Below are 17,001 nucleotides of genomic sequence, written 5' to 3' on the forward strand. Positions count from 1 at the left end.
GTCCACTAGAACTTGCTTTAAAGGTTCACGTATCACTGGAAGTAACACTAACTTTTTATCTCCATTGGCAAATTGCAAGTTTTTGATTTCTTGTCTGCTTCCTGTTTCATCATATGCTATGCTACTCATAAACGGTGTCTAGCCAACTCACTCACTCTATTTAATCTTTCCCTAAAATTTGACACAGTCCAAATACGTGGCCTCTGAACTCTGAGTCACCAATTTCTCCTTAAATAATTTCAGTGATCCTCTCACCTCATGCCCATAAATTAATTCTAACAGACGGAATGTGGTAGATTCATTTGGTGCATCCCTAGTTGCAAAAAAGTACAAACTGAATTCCTCTATCCCAATCTTGACTATAAGCCCTCAACATGGTCTTTAAAGTTTGATGCCACCATTCTGACACTCCCTGCAATTCTGGGTGGACTTGAATAGTTTTATTCCTAAGCTATCCATAACTTGCCCAAATAATTTAATGTAAAATTTGACCCATGATCTGATTGTTACGCTGGAGGTAATCTGTATCTAGTGAAAAATTTGAGTAACTTTTCCACAATCTTTTTAGCTTTGATATTGCACAATGAAATGGCCTCTGGAAATCTAGTAGACACATCCATTATTGTCAACAAATATTGATCCCTGCTTTTGTTTGAGGTAGAGGTCCTGCGCAATCAATTAAGACCCTTTTAAAAGGTTCCTCAAATGCAGAAATGGGTATTAGAGGTGCTGGTTTTATCCCCTGCCTGAGGTTTTCCAATTACCTAGCCCTTATGACATATCTGGCAAAATTCAACTACATCCTTATGCTGTCCATCCCAAAAGAAAATGTTTTTGTGTTTTGGATTGAGTTTTCCTTACTCCTAAATGACTTCCTACTGGTAATTCATGTGCTACCCGCAACACCACCTTCTATAATCCACTGGTAATACAGCTTGATGAACTTTAGCCCATTTTCCCAGGCAAGGGAAGAAATAGCTGGGGCGTTAGCAGATATCTTCACATCCTCCTTGACCACAGGTGAGGTTCTAGAGGACTGGAGATGATCCAATATTGTTCCCTTGCTTAAGAAAGGAAGCAGGGATGATCTAGGAAATTATAGGCTGGTGAGTCTGACATCTGTGGTGGGGAAGCTCTTGGAGATGATAGGGACAGGACATTGGCACATTTGGAAGAAAATGGACTAGTTAGTGACAGGCAGGATGGTTTTGTATGGGGAAGGTCATATCTTACCAACCTGATCAAATTTTTTGAAGAGGTGGCAAAGATAATTGATGAGGGAAGAACTGTCAATGTAGTTTATATCGACTTTAGTAAGGCATTTGATAGAGTCCCACATGGCAAATTGGTAACATAGGGATCAGTCTTAGGTTCTCTGTTGTTTTGCAGAAGATGTAAATGATCTGGAGGAAAATGCGGGTGGCCTGATTAGTAAGTTTGCAAATGACACGAAAATTGGCGGAGTTGCCGATAGTGCCGTCGATTGTGAAAGGATACAACAAAACATAGATAGTTCAGCAACTTGAGCACAGAAATGGCTGATGGAGTTTAGTCCAGACAAATGCAAGGTGATGTATTTTGGCAGATCAAATTTAGGTGTGAATTATACTGTTAATTTCAGAATCCTTAGGAACATTAACATACGGACGGATCTGGGCAAGCAGGTCCACATTTCCCTAAAAGTGGCAACACAGGCAGCCAAAGTGATTAAGAAGACAGAGGGCATACTTGCTTTCATCAGCCAGAGGATGACGTACAAGAGTTGGCAAAACATTTTGCAGCTATATAAAACCCTTATTAGGCCACATTTGGAGTATTGTGTGCAGTTTTGGTCACCACACTGCCAGAAGGACTGGAAGCTTTGGAGAGAGTGAAAAGAAGGTTCACCAGGATGTTGCCCGGTCTGAAAGGTATTGGCTATGAGGAAAGGTTAAAAAGACTTGGATTGCTTTCACAGAAAGATGACGGCTGAGAGGAAACCTGATAGACATGTACAAAATTAAGAGAGGCATAGCTAGGGTGGATAGTCAGAGGCTTTTTCCCAGTTGAAGTTTCAATTACAAGCAGCCACAGGCTCAAGGTGAGAGAGCAAAAATTTAAGGGAGATTTGAGAGGAAAACTTTTCATGTGGAGAGTGGGAGGAGCCTGGAATGCACTGCCAGAGGAGATGGTGGAAGCTGGCACATTGGCAGTACATTCCAGCTCCTCCTACTCTCTGCATGAAAAGCTTTCCTCTCAAATCTCCCTTGAACTTTTGCCCTCTCACCTTAAAAGGCATTGGGATGGTTATATGAATGTGGGGTGGGGGGGGCAGAATAAAGGGATACAGACCAAATAAGGGCATAAGTTTTTTAATTTAGTCAGGGCATGACAATTGGCAGAGGTTTGGAGGGCTTCATCACATGGGATTTAGAGTGGGCTGGTTAGATGGAGGGCTGTTCCTGTGCTGTACTTCTCTTTTGTTTGTTTGTTCTTATCTGCCTAAACAGGTGATAGTCTCCGTTTCCTTATCAAAACATCATTTTTAAGATAGTAACATTCTGAAATACACTCGGATTCTTCTTCTGTGTATGCTTTTTGACACAATTTCTTCAAGTTTTTCATCTTTCTGTTATAACTCGGTTAATTTCTCTGAACTAAAAATATCCACTTTGTTCTCCACCTGTTCTTGTTTTGTCTCAACCATTTGACCACACATGGTCTCTGGTAATTCTACTTCAACTTCCTTAATTTTATTCTTTGATTTCTTCTCCTGCTTCAGCCTGTGGCTTTGTGACCTTGTAATCACACAGTCAGGAAAAATGCCAGGACGTATTTCCTGAAATACCTCAGTTGCCTGATTTTCCACTGGCTTTTCAGCCACGGTAGGCAGCACTCCTGTCTGTAGTTCAGCTATATCATTACCAAGGGCAGATTGTATTCTTGGAGCTAAGAGTTCCTCCAGCACTTCTCCCACTTGCACTCCAGCTTTCATCGGACACTCCAACCTCACTTTACGTAATAGAGCACTTATTGCCTCACCATGAATTCCACATATTGCCACTTTTCCTGGAAATAATCTTTCCAAATTATATATATCGTCATCTTTCAATATCAAAGATTGACATGCTCCTGCATCTCTTTAAAGTTGTAATTTCTTTACCTGCTCCTCCTGGCATATGCGAGTAAGCCTTACCCGTGCAAATAAATGGTTTGAGAAGATCTGGCACTTTTTTCTCAACCAACCTTCAACCAGGTTGAACATTCTGCCGCAGTTTTTTAGTCTCCGCTGTGCTTTCCTTTAACACTTCAACAAAATCCACTGGCTTATCCTGTTTCCCTATATCCGTCTTTTCAGTGCTTTTTCTAAACCGCCAATACTAGAACTTTGTGGGCCTACTTTATTACAGTGATAACACCTGAACTTCCTCTCTACTCTTTCCCCTTCATGAGTTTTCTTTTTACCCTCTGGTAAACTGTCTTTATCATCTTTAATGACATCTGCTTATCCCTTATCGCCTGAGGATTTCTCTTTTTCCCAATTTCTATCTATCACAGATTGAAAATGATGTTGGAAACCAAACCTTGATTTTTGAACTAACTCGTAATCATCAACCATTCCAGCTGCTAATCTCACAGTTTTAATTCTCTGCTCTTCCACATGAGTTCTCATTAATTCAGGAAGTGAATTTTTGAACTCCTCCAAAATAATCATCTCTCTAAGGACACCATATGTTTGATCTATTTTCAATCCCCTTATCCACCTATCAAAATTACTTTGTTTGATCCTTTCAAACTCAATGTACATTTGACCAGGGTCCTTCCTTAGATTCCTGAAACATCGTCTGTAGGCTTCTCTCACTAGTAAATCGCTTTCTTCACCTCGTACTCCCCAGATACCTCCTCTGACAGTGATACAAATACCTCACAAAGCTGTACTGACCAACTTTGTTTGCATCAACAATACCTGCATGGTTACCGGACACTTCATTTATTTAGCCACTTTCTCAGGTGAAATATAAAAATCTTTTACATGCCTGTTGTCAAACTTAGGCAATACTTAGACATATTTTAACAGATCCCCACCTGACCTTTGTTTACAGTGGGTTTGCTCATCATCACTATGCTCCTCACTAAACCTTCCTGCTAACTCCACCTCCACTCTTTTAAGTTGACTTTCCTCTTTAATTGCCCCCTTCTGAAATTCAAACTCTCTCTCTTTCTGCTTTTTTTCTGTCTCTTTCTCTCTTTCTCTGGCTAGGGCCATCCTCTCCGTTTCCCTCTGTTTTTAACAGTAATTCAAACTGTTTCATTTCCTTTTCGTGTTCAAGCTGCTTCACCTGCGATTGAATTCTGGCCATTCTCAAAGATTCCAATGGCATTTCCAGCAAATTTCGAGCCATTGCTGCAATTACCTCTCTTTTTCTCACAGATAAAGACAATCCCAACACCAGCTTGTCTACCAATCCCAGCAGATTTTGCCTTGCTCACTTATTGTAAAACTTCCAAAGTTGCTTCTTCCAGGCCCAGAAAACTCTTAGTGACCAAAAGAGCCATTAATACACGGGTCACACACTGTTTAAATCAAGCAAATTCAGCACCCAAAACAAAAGGCACTAACACCTACCACACATCATCTTCGAGTCCAACAACCCTAAACCCAACTTGGAAATATAGATTTCGATCCCAGCTGAGCCCCCAATTTGTTATTGACTGGACCAGACCACCTCAAAATATTTTAAGAAGGTTGCCTAGATTCTAACTTTTTCTCATTTTAAAGGTAGATATAAAGTGTATATTCCAGACGTGATGTGACTGGTCAAACTACTTGACATTAAGCAAAACACAATTTATTTAAACACTACTAGCTAAAATCTAAACAAAAGAAAATGGAATTTAGAATAATTTAACCGTTGGAAAAATTAACCGAATAATAGATACAGTACCCATTACTAATTAACTGTTCCAATACAGAAACATTCCTAAAACACAGGCCAAAGCAAAAAGGTAAATTAAGTCACAGATTCTTACAGGCAGCTCTCCAATCCAGGATGAAACAAAATCAAGAGATATTTCGGAGAAAATCGCAGCCAGGAACTTTCACTGAAGCTTCTAATGCTTCTGGGATCCCAAACAGCTTCTGACTGCTAAAGCTAAAAAAAGGCTTGAGAGCTTGGTCTGTGAGAACTAGCTACTCTCATTCAAGCTGCTTCCATTGTTCCAATTTTTTAGAATAAAACCAAAAGGCTTCCTAAGTTGTTCACTTAGGCTGTCTCCAGTAGCCAGTTCAACACCTCTGTCTTTATAACCTCTCTTCATCAAAACCCAGGAAAATGTAACCTTTCTAAAGTGACAGCATCATTACACTTCCATGTAACCACCATCATTTTGTTCAATTTTCTCAATTTTTTTTTCTCTGCAAGTGATATGAGTGATTTACTTTAAAAAAACCTTTTATTGCAAGCTTGCTGAAAGTGCAATAATTAAGGCATTGAACACCCTCTGCTTGACAATCTTGTTGCCTTTGGAGCTTCCTTGCACTGCATCACTAGCTTATCAAGGTGAGAGCTAGCATCTTTCTTCATTTCTGACAGGTTTTGTTTTTGGGCAAAGGAGCCAACTTTATACCTAACTCACTGACAGGCTCAAACCAAGCCCAAGCCGCATGTCAAATAAGCAGATTAGTTTGAGAAAAACACTGCGTACTTTAGACTGATGTGCCCATCATTATCACCGTGTTTGATTGTGTTCTTGTCCGAGTTCTTTGTATCTTAGGACTGGCTCAATTCTGACTTCTCAGTTACTGTTAAACAATGTATTGTGTACTGTAAATAAAGATAAGGCTGCAGAGCATTGTGTTCTGATGTACGGGGTTCAATGTTTTAGTAGAGCATGAACATGTGACCGTTGAGCTTACAGAGACAGCACTGGTTACCAGAGAGCGTCATCTACTTTTCCTTCAATTCCTATCCCTCCAACTGTGAATAACTTGGTTCTGCATTCTCCCCAGAAAACATTCTCTTGCAATTTTAAACTCACAGCTATCATACTGCATGCCCTGTCTCCATCAGCATGTATGGCTGTTGAAAGCTTGATCTCTATTAATCTTCACATAAACGTCGATGCCCCGATTCCCACAAAATACCTGGGGCTGAACTGCCCTAGTTGTTCGATTTGAACCTCATGCCAATTTAATGATTGAGTAAATCAGACGATTGGATGAATCAAAGTAATTATACAGTAGAACAAACTAGCTCTTTCACAAGTAGGGAACAAAGCTGTGAATTAAATCAATATCAAACATGCATTTTGTCAAGAAAACAGCAACTCAACTGGTATTTTGGAAGCTAACAATTTATTTTATAGTTTCTGAGAAGCACTAATCTGTTAGGTGTCCCTAGAGATATTTGTGTGACTATTACTCTGGGCTTCTGTCATGTTTAACTATTATCCCAAAGATTCTGCCCTATGTGACTGTTACCCCTGGAGTTACTGCCCTGTAATCATTATCTGTTGATGTCATGATCAACATATGAGTTGAATTTTCATGGTTGATCTCTGGATATAGACATTGCCCATACCCAGGTGATACAGTATCCATGCAGAAACTGGCCTTATTCTTCTAGATTACAGACATTTGCTGAAGAGTCTTTTATGTACTACTGCACTACCTCCTGTCTATGGTTCAGTCTTATGCCACTATTTGCTAACAGTGGAGTTGTGAATATTTAAGATAAAAGATGAGATGCAGTAATGTCTTAAGATGATTTTTCTGAGTCTGTTACATGGTTTTTAAAGTTTCTTAATCTTACTGCTCCAATTTTCTTGCACACCATTGAAATCTGCATACAACCAGTTGCAGGAAAGAGCCACTGTGTGCTAGTCAATTTTGTATTGAAATCCCTTCCCATGTTTCTTGCTAATATTGACTATTGGTTTTTCTTTACAGTTAGGTGCCAATGGGTACTTTTTTGCTATCGATCCAAATGGGTATGTCTTGTTGCACCCAAACTTACAGCCAAAGGTAAGAGATTTCAGGAGTGGTTTCATTCCAATGTCTCTAACAGTCCCTGAAACTCAGCGGTAAAGATACATGAGCTTCTTAAACGTCTGCCTACTTGGATAACATTCAGGATTCCACCCAAACTCAGTGACACACCCAATGCTTCACCCAGGGACCTATTTCACAACTTAAGCATGAGGTGTGCCCATCATCTGTAACTTTCCGACAGTTGGAATTTGATAGTGGTTATTGAGAGCACAATAAAGGTATTGATACTGCCCATGTGACTGACGCTTCCTATTGTTTCCTGATACCTTTTCCACCTGACACCCATGACAGAGAAAAACATTTTAATGCAAATGCTCTGATCCGTCCCTTCTTAAGGATACACATATAAACCGTAGAATAAACCACAGTGAGACATCCCTGGACATTTAAAGCAAGATGGCAGAGAAATATTCACTTATAACTCTCTGTGATGATGGTCATCCATATAATGGCGTATAGCATCTTTTACCTGGTTTTCATTTCTAGATAATAAATTTCCGAGAGCCAGTGACTTTGGATTTCCTGGATGCGGAACTGGAGGATGAAAATAAAGAACGGGTAAGGAATGACCTGTTTTGGTCTCGTGAAATAAAAAATCATAATAGAAAGTACAAAGAACAATACAACACAGGAACAGGCCCTTTGGCCCTCTAAGCCTGCGCTGACACATTTTGCCCTTCCGTACTAAAACTGTCTTCACTTACAGGATCCATATCCTTCTGTTCCCATCCTATTCATGTATTCATCCAGGTGCTTCTTGAATGCTGTTATTATGCCTGCTTCCACCACCACCTCTGGCAGCACTCACCACGCTTTATGCAAAAAAGCCTGCCTCACAAATCTCAATTAACAATTCCCTCCCTATACCTGCCACACCTTAAACCTGTGTGCCCTAGTAATTGACACCTCCACCCTGGGAAAAAGCCTCATACTTTCCACTCAGTCCATGACAGTCATAATCTTATAAACTTCTATCAGGTCGCCCCCTCAACTTCCTGTGTTCCAGTGAATACAAGCACAGTTGATCTAACCTTTCTCTGTAGCTAAAATCCCCCAAACCAGGCAACATTCTCATAAACCATTACTGTACCTTATCCAAAGCTTCTACATCCTTCTGGTAATGTAGCGATCAAAAATCCGTGTATTCAGTGCTGTTTTCAATGAAGGCAAGCATGCCATAAGCCTTATTTACTACCTTATCTACCTGTGCTGCCACCTTCAGTGATCTGTGGATTACATACCCAGTTCCATTTGCACAGCAATACTCCTAAGGGTTCTCTCATTCACTGTATAGTTTCTGTCTGTCCTTGATCTTCCAAAACGAATCACCTCACATTGTCTTGGTTTAGCTCAGTCTGCCATTTTTCTGCCCATGCCTCTAACTGACCTACATCCTGCTGTATCCTCTGAAAATCTTACTCACTATCCGCAACTCCACTAATCTTCGTACTAATTAATCAGCCCATGTTTTCCTCCAGATCATTTATATAGACCACAAACAGCACTGATCCCTGGGGAACACCATTAGTCACAACCCACCATTCTGAAAAACACCCTTCCACCCATATCCTCTGTCTCCTATGACTAAGCTAGTTCTGTATCCATCTTGCTCGGCCATCCCTGATACAATGTGACTTCACCTGTTATACCAGTCAGCCATGAGGGACCTTGCCAAAGGCTTTACTGAAGTCCATGTAGACAACGTCAACCACCTTAATCACCTCTTCACGAAACTTGACCAAGTTAGTGAGGCATGACCACCCCACACTAAACCAAGCTATGTATCTAAGTCAATTTGCTTCTTTTCCAATTTCCCTGCCATCAACATGAGGCTCACAGGCCTGTAATTTTCTGGATTATCGCTGCTACCCTTCTCAAACAATGGGACAACATTGGCTATTCTCCAGTCCTGTGGGACCTCACTTGTGGCCAAACAAGATGCAAAGATGTCTGTTAATGTTCCAGCATTTTGTTCTCTTGCTTCCCTCAATATTCTGATACAGATCCCATCAGGATCCAAGGATTTATCTACCTTAATACTTTTTAAGACGCACAACGCCTCTTCCTTCTTAATAGCACCTTGGCTAAGAAATGCCACACTCCCTTCCCTGAGATCATCCGACACCAATTCCTTCTCTCTGGTGAATACCAACACAAAGTATTCATTTAGGACCTCACATACCTGTTCTGGCTCCACACGCAGATTTCCTCCTTTGTCCTTGATTGGACTAACCTTTTCCCTGGCTACCATAGATATATATTTAATATTTGAGATTCTTCTTAATCCTGTTTCCTAATGACCCCTTTTAGCTCTTCTAATTTCTTCTTTAAGTTCTTTCGTACTTTTCTTATCCACTTCAAGGATTTCATCAGTTCTCATCCTCCTAGACCTTATGTATGGTTCCTTTTCCTTTTTGACCAAGGTCATAACATCCCTGATCATCCAAGGTTCACATAACTTGCCACACCTAACCTTCATTCTCGCAGGATCATGCCACTCCTGAACTCTTAGCAATTGCCTTTTGAAAAACTCCCACATGTCCAATGTGGATTTACCCTCAACCAGCCACCTTCAATCAAAATTTTCCAGTTCCTGCATGATATTGTTGTAGTTCGCCTTCCCCCAATTTATCTGAGGACTGCATTATTCATGTCCATGAGTATCTTAAAACTTACAGTATCATGATCACTACTCCTGAAATACTCCACCCTGAAACTTCACCCATCTGTTCAGGCTCATTTCCCAAAATCAGGTCCAGTATCCCTTCCCTGGTTGGATTGTTTACATATTGTGTCAAGAAATCCTGCTGAATGGTCCTTGCAAATTCTGCCCCATGCAAGCTCCTAGCACAAAGCGAGTCGACAACAACCCTGCTGTTTTTAAATCTTTCTAAAACCTGTCTACCTATTCTCTCCTCTATCTCCCGCTGGCTGTTAGGAGACCTGCAGTATACTCCCAGCATTGTGATTTCAATTTTTCTATTCCAGAGTTCTACCCATGTTGCCTTGCTACACAAATCCTCGATACATCCTCCTTCAGCACAGGTGTGAGATACTCCTTTAATAGTAATGCAGCTCCCCCACCTCTTTTACATCCCTTTCTATTACACCTGAAACATCTAATTCCTGGGACATTCAGCTGCAAACCCTGTCCGCCTTTCAGACAAGTCTCTGTAATCGCAATAATACCATTGTTCCAAATACTAAGCAATGCTGTAAGTTCATCTACCTTGCCTATTTCTCACATTGAAGCACATGCATATCAGAACACCTCTCCTGCTCTTTTCAGCAGTGCTTCCCTGTCTGTTCTTGTTCTTAGTAATGTTTGTCTTGGTTTCTACCTCTTCTTCAATTTTTGTATCTATTGCCTACTCCTCTGGTTCCCATCCTCCTACCACACTAGTTTCAACCCGCCCCAACCACCCTACCAAGTATCCCCACCAATGACGTCAGTCCCAGTCCTGCCCAGGTGTAACCTGCCCAGTTTGTACAGGTCCCACCTTACCCAGAACTGGTTCCCAATGCCCCATGAATCTGAAACCCTCCCCCTCACACAATTGTTTCAGCCATGTGTGCATGCTATATATGCTGCTGTTTCTACTCTGACGAGCTTATGGCACTGGTAGTATCCTGAAGTTCTACATTTCAGCTTTCCTCCTGATCTTAGGACCTCATCCCTACATTTTACCCATGTCTTTAGTACCAACGTGAACTATGACCATTAACTGTTTGCCCTCCCCCTCCAGGATATCCTGGACATCCAGGACCCTGGCACTAGGGAGGCAACACACCACCCTGAACTTTTGTTTGCGGCCACAGAAAGGCTATCCATTCCCCTTATGATTAGAACATAGAACATAGAACATTACAGCATAGTACAGGCCCTTCGGCCCTCGATGTTGTGCCGACCTGTCATACCGATCTCAAGCCCATCTAACCTACACTATTTCATGTACATCCATATGCTTATCCAATGACGACTTAAATGTACCTAAAGTTGGCGAATCTACTACCGTTGCAGGCAAAGCGTTCCATTCCCTTACTACTCTCTGAGTAAAGAGAGTCCCCATTGAATCCCCATTGGCCTTTCTATCCCTATTTCTCCCTGTCTCTGCAGCAGAGCCAACTATGATGGCATGACTTTGGCTGCTGCTGTTATCCACTGAGAGGTCATTCCCCTCAACAGTATCCAAAACAGGGGAGTAGCCCCAAGAGATTCCTACAATGCTTGCTTAGCCCTCCTGTTCTGCCTGGTGGTCACCCATTCCCTTCCTGCCTGCGGAGTCTGAGTCTGCGGCGGAACCACTTCTCTGTACACGCTATCCATGACGCTCTCTGCTTTGCGAATGCTCCAAGTGTACCCAGATGCCACTCCAACCCCAAAACCTGGGCTTCCAGGAGCTACATCTGGAGACACTACTTACACATGCGCACATTGTGTCTGGCTTCCCACATCGAGCAAGAGGACCAGACCATAATTTGGAGCTCTCCTGCCATGGCTTAACCCTTTAACTTAATTAATCCTTACTATGTCATACTTCTAATACTAAATTGAAGTTGCTAGTGCTGTCTGCTCCAATAACCATTTCTCAAAACCGACCTGCTCCTCACCAATAACAGTTTCCAGAAGCTGTTTAGCTTGTGCTCCTTTACCCACTGGAACTTTCACTACTGAACTTCCTCTCACATTACCCTGTCTCCTCTCCTCAAAACCTTGCCTTTTCATTTTCTTTTGTTTAGAGGAGGAGGGAGGGATGGAAACATGGTGGCTCAGTTGTGAGCACTGCTACCTCACAGCACAAGGGATCCTGGTTCGATTTCACCCTCGAACAACTGTCTGTGTGGAGTTTGAACATTCTCCCTATGTCTGCAAGTATTTCCTCCAGGTGCTCTGGTTTCCTCCCACAATTCAAGGATATGCAGGTTAGATGCATTGGCTACGTGAAATTGCCTGTAGTGTCCAAAGATGTGCAGGCTAGGTGGGTTAGCCATGGGAAATGCAGGGTTATGGAGTAAGGGGCTTGGGCTGGGGCTGGGCCTGGGTAAGATGCTTTTTGGAAGTTGGTGTGGACTCGATAAGCCAAATGACCTGCTTCCACGCTGTTGTTTTTTTGTGGTTCTATGATTTACTATAGTACATAGAACATAACAATACAGTACATGCCCTTTGGCCCTCGATGATGTGCTAACCTGTCATACCGATCTCAAGCCCATCTAACCGACACTATTCCACATACGTCCATATGCTTATCCAATGACGACTTAAATGTACCTAAAGTTGGCGAATCTACTACTGTTGCAGGCAAAGCGTTCTATTCCCTTACTACTCCGAGTAAAGAAACCACCTCTGACATCTGTCCTATATCTTTCACCCCTCAATTTAAAGCTATGCCCCCTCGTGCTCACCGTCACCATCCTAGGAAAAAGGTTCTCCCTATCCACCCTATCTAACCCTCTGATTATTTTATATGTTTCAATTAAGTCACCTCTCAAACTTCTTCTCTCTAATGAAAACAGCCTCAAGTCCCTCAGCCTTTCCTCGTAAGACCTTCCCTCCATACCAGGCAACATCCTAGTAAATCTCCTCTGCGCCCTTTCCAAAACTTCCACATCCTTCTTATAATGCGGTGACCAGAACTGTACGCAATACTCCAAATGTGGCTGCACCAGAGTTTTGTACAGCTGCAGCATAACCTCTTGGTTCCGGAACTCAATCCATCTATTAATAAAAGCTAAAACACTGTATGCCTTCTTAACAGCCCTGTCAACCTGGGTGGCAACTTTCAAGGATCTGTGTGCATGGACACCGAGATCTCTCTGCTCATCTACACTACCAAGAATCTTACCATTAGCCCTGTACTTTGCCTTCCGGTTACTCCTACCAAAGTGTAAAACCAGATAATGTAATGAGTTTTGAGAAGATTTGTAGCTCAGGTTGAGGTTCTGGATGTGAGTTTGCTCGCTGAGCTGGAAGGTTAGTTTTCAGACGTTTCGTCACCTTTTTTTTAATATTTGAAAAAATATACTTTATTCGTAAGACGTACAAAAAATAAAACATATTTACACACCTACCCAGTCATGCAAGCCGCTCCGGGTTACCCAGGGGGTACATACACCAACTAAAGGAAAAAAACAAAGAAGAAAAAAAAAGCAAAGAAAACACCCCGGCAGTCGTCACCCCCCATAGTCTCTGTTGGCCCCCTGACCAGTTGGGGAAGGCGCCAGCTGGGCCCAGTTACCAGATAGGATTCTTTTCCCTTTTCTGGACGAGGGGTCTCATACGGTGGTCTCTCCCCACCGCGCCTTGGCGGCGGCTGCCCCAAGCTTTAGCGTGTCCCTCAGCACGTAGTCCTGGACCTTGGAGTGCGCCAGTCTGCAACATTCTGTCGGGGTCAGTTCTTTCAGCTGGTAGACCAGCAAGTTGCGGGCAGACCAAAGAGCGTCTTTCACCGCATTGATGGTCCTCCAGGCGCAGTTGACGTTGGTCTTGGTGTGCGTCACCGGAAACAGCCCGTAGAGCACGGAGTCCCGCGTCACGGAGCTGCTCGGGACGAACCTCGATAAATACCACTGCATTCCCCTCCAGACCTCCTGCGCGTAGGCACACTCCAGAAGGAGGTGATCGACAGTCTCGTCCCCCCCGCAGCCACCTCGAGGGCAGCGTGCGGTGGTGCAGAGATTCTGGGCATGCATAAAGGATCTCACTGGCAAAGCCCCTCTCACCGCCAGCCAAGCAATGTCCTTGTGCTTGTTTGAAAGTTCTGGCGATGAGGCATTCTGCCAAACGACTTTGGCAGTCTGCGTGGGGAACCACACGACGGGATCCACCCTCTCCTTTTCCCGAAGGGTCCCGAGGATACTACGTGCTGACCACTGCCTGACGGCCTTGTGGTCAAAGGTGTTTCTTTTCAGATATTTCTCCACGAAGGACAGGTGGTACAGAACGGTCCAACTACTCGGAGCGTTCCGCGGCAATGAGGCCAGGCCCATCCTTCGCAACACCGGGGACAGGTAGAACCTCAGTAAGTAGTGACACTTGGTGTTTGCGTACTGAGGATCTACGCACAGCTTGATGCAGCCGCACACAAAGGTAGCCGTCAGGGCGAGGTGGCATTCGGTACGCCCTTTCCCCCATTTCCCAGGTCTTTGTACATGGTGTCCCTGCGGACCCGGTCCATCCTCGACCCCCAAATGAAGTGGAAGATGGCCCGGGTGACCGCAGCGGCGCAGGTCCAGGGAATAGGCCAGGCCTGCGCCACATACAACAGTACCGAAAGTCCCTCGCACCTGACAACCAGGTTCTTACCCGCGATGGAGAGGGACCGGAGCGTCCACCTGCCCAGCTTCTGCTTCAGTTTGGTGATACGCTCCTCCCAAGTCTTAGTGCACGCCCCAGCTCCACCAAACCAAACACCCAGCACCTTCAGGTAGTCTGTCCTGACGGTGAAGGGGATAAAGGAGCGGTCATCCCAGTACCCGAAGAACATGACCTCGCTCTTACCCCTATTGACTTTGGCACCCGAGGCCAGTTCAAACTGGCTGCAGATGTCCAATAGTCTACTCACCGACTGACGATCGGTGCAGAATACGGCGACATCGTCCATGTACAGGGAGGTCTTGACCTGAAGGCCTCCGCTGCCTGGGATAGTCAAGCCCTTCAGGCTCACATCCTTCCTGATGGAGGCGGCGAAGGGCTCCACACAGCACACGAACAAGGCAGGAGAGAGCGGGCAGCCCTGCCTGACTCCAGATCTAACAGGAAAACTGTCTGATTCCCACCCGTTGATCGAGACTGCGCTAACAATGTTGGCGTAGAGCAGCTGGATCCAATTGCGGATGCCCTCCCCGAACCCCAATTTGGAGAGGACGTCCCTCATGTAAGCATGAGAGACCCTGTCGAAGGCCTTCTCCTGGTCCAGGCTGACGAGGCAGGTGTCCACCCTGCCTGTCCTGTACATAGGCGATTGTATCCCTGATGAGCGCGAGGCTCTCAGCGATCTTCCTGCCCGGCACAGCACAGGTTTGGTCAGGGTGAATCACTGACTCCAGGACAGACCTGACCCGGTTGGCAATGACCTTGGCCAGGATTTTCTAGTCCACGTTCAGAAGTGAAATGGGACGCCAATTCTTAATTTCTTCCCTCTCCCCCTTCCTCTTGTAAATGAGGGTGATGATGCCCTTCCTCATGGACTTGCACATTTCCCCTGCCCGAAGCGCACTATCGTACACCTCCAGCAGGTCCTGGCCGACCAGCCCCCACAGAGCGGAATACAGCTCGATCGGTAAGCCGTCACTTCCGGGAGTCCTATTCCTCTCCAAGGACTTGAGGGCTCTGGCCAGCTCGTCCAGGGATATCGGCCGGTCCAGCCACTCCCTCGTGCCGTCGTCTAAGACCTCTGTGATAGACGACAGGAACGACTCGGAGGCCGTGCTGTCCGTGGGCTTCGTGTCGTACAGTCCGGCACAGAAGGATCTGCTGATCCTCAAAACATCGGGCCGAGACGACGTCACCGAGCCGTCGCCCTCCTTCAGCCGGCTAAGCACAGAGCTCTCTTTGTGCACCTTCTGAAAGAAGAAACGCGAGCACGTCTCGTCCTGCTCCACAGAGCGGACCCTGGACCGGAAGATTATCCTGGAGGCCTCCGCGGCAAAGAGCGAGGCTTGCTGGCCCCTCACCTCGCGGAGGTCCTCCGTGAAATCGACCCGCATCAACTGCAGAAGGAGCAGGTTCTGCAACCTTTTCTGGAGTCGCGACAGCTTTCCCCGCCTCTCTCTTGCCTTCTGAACTCCCTTGAGGACAAAGAACCTCTTGATGTTCTCCTTCACCGTCTCCCAACAGTCGCCTGGAGACTCAAAGAGGGGTTTCACGGTTCTCCAACCGGCGTACTCCCTCTTAAGCTCCTCGACGTTCTCTGGGGTCAACAGAGTCGTGTTGAGCTTCCACGTCCCCTTGCCGGCCGGCTGGTCATCCTGTAAGTGACAGTCGGCCAACAGGAGGCAGTGGTCAGAGAAGAACACCGGCTCGACACCGGTGGACCTGACCGAGAACGTCCGTGACACAAACAGGAAGTCTATCCTTGAGCGGATAGACCCGTCTGGCCGCGACCAGGTGCACCTCTGCTGCGCTCCGTCTGCAGGGGTGCTGAAGACGTCGAGCAGCTTGGCGTCCTTCACAGTGCCCATCAGGAAACTGGACGTGACGTCCAGTTGAGTCCCCCCACCCGCTGTCCCCACGCCGGATCTTCCATCTGTGTCAATGATGCAGTTGAAGTCTCCGCCTAGGATGACCGGCCTGGACGTAGCCAGCAGGGCCTGGACGAAGCCGCTGCAGGACGGCCAACCGCTCACTCCGTACCGCTGGGGCGTACACGTTGATCAGTCTCAGGTGACCGTTCCTATAGGTGATGTCAGCCACTAGGAGGCGCCCCCCCCTCCACCATCTCCTGAACTTGAGAGATGGTGAAGTTGCGCCCCCGCAGCCGAATAGCCAGGCCCAAGGAGCGACAGTCATTACCGCCCGACCAGATCGAAGGCCCACAGGTCCAGGCGCCGGACCATTTCCCGTACCTGCCGAGGTGCGGTATCCCGCACTCCTGCACAAACAGGAGGTCCGCCTTGAGGGTAGTCAGGTAGGCCAACGTGGACACACATCTCACGGTTGACTTGACGCTGCGCACATTAATGCTCGCAACTCGTACCCCCACTGTGGGCAGTGACCGCAGTACCCTCCACCAGTCCAAGGTCCAGCCCCTCCATCTGTCCCTTCATGCCCATCGCCCGGGCTAACTGCTGGACGCTCTCCGGGCTCAGGAAACCGTCCTGCGGGGCTGGGCCCTCCTGCACGGCCTGGCCCTCCTGCAAATTAGTGGGGTCCTTGCTGGGTCCTGGTGCCTTCCTCTCCTCCGGGGTGGCTGGCCCCGCATTGCCCCTGCCGGCGACCTGGGCGTCGGTGGTCCCCCGCCGCGGGCATG

The 17,001-nt window shown here is 45.7% G+C and overlaps 1 protein-coding gene across 3 annotated transcripts in view; it reads left to right on the forward strand.

Moving 5' to 3' along the window:
• The window catches only part of cacna2d2a (calcium channel, voltage-dependent, alpha 2/delta subunit 2a), an 815,854-nt gene that overhangs the window by 718,982 nt on the left and 79,871 nt on the right, over positions 1-17,001 (forward strand). For all 3 annotated transcript variants that reach the window (XM_048547478.2, XM_048547479.2, XM_048547480.2), the window contains 2 exons: positions 6,929-7,003; positions 7,517-7,588. In XM_048547478.2, coding sequence (XP_048403435.1) covers positions 6,929-7,003; positions 7,517-7,588 — 147 coding nt within the window. The remainder of the gene's footprint in view (positions 1-6,928; positions 7,004-7,516; positions 7,589-17,001) is intronic.

The sequence above is a fragment of the Stegostoma tigrinum genome, chromosome 11, assembly GCF_030684315.1.
Source record: "Stegostoma tigrinum isolate sSteTig4 chromosome 11, sSteTig4.hap1, whole genome shotgun sequence".
NCBI lineage: Eukaryota > Metazoa > Chordata > Chondrichthyes > Orectolobiformes > Stegostomatidae > Stegostoma > Stegostoma tigrinum.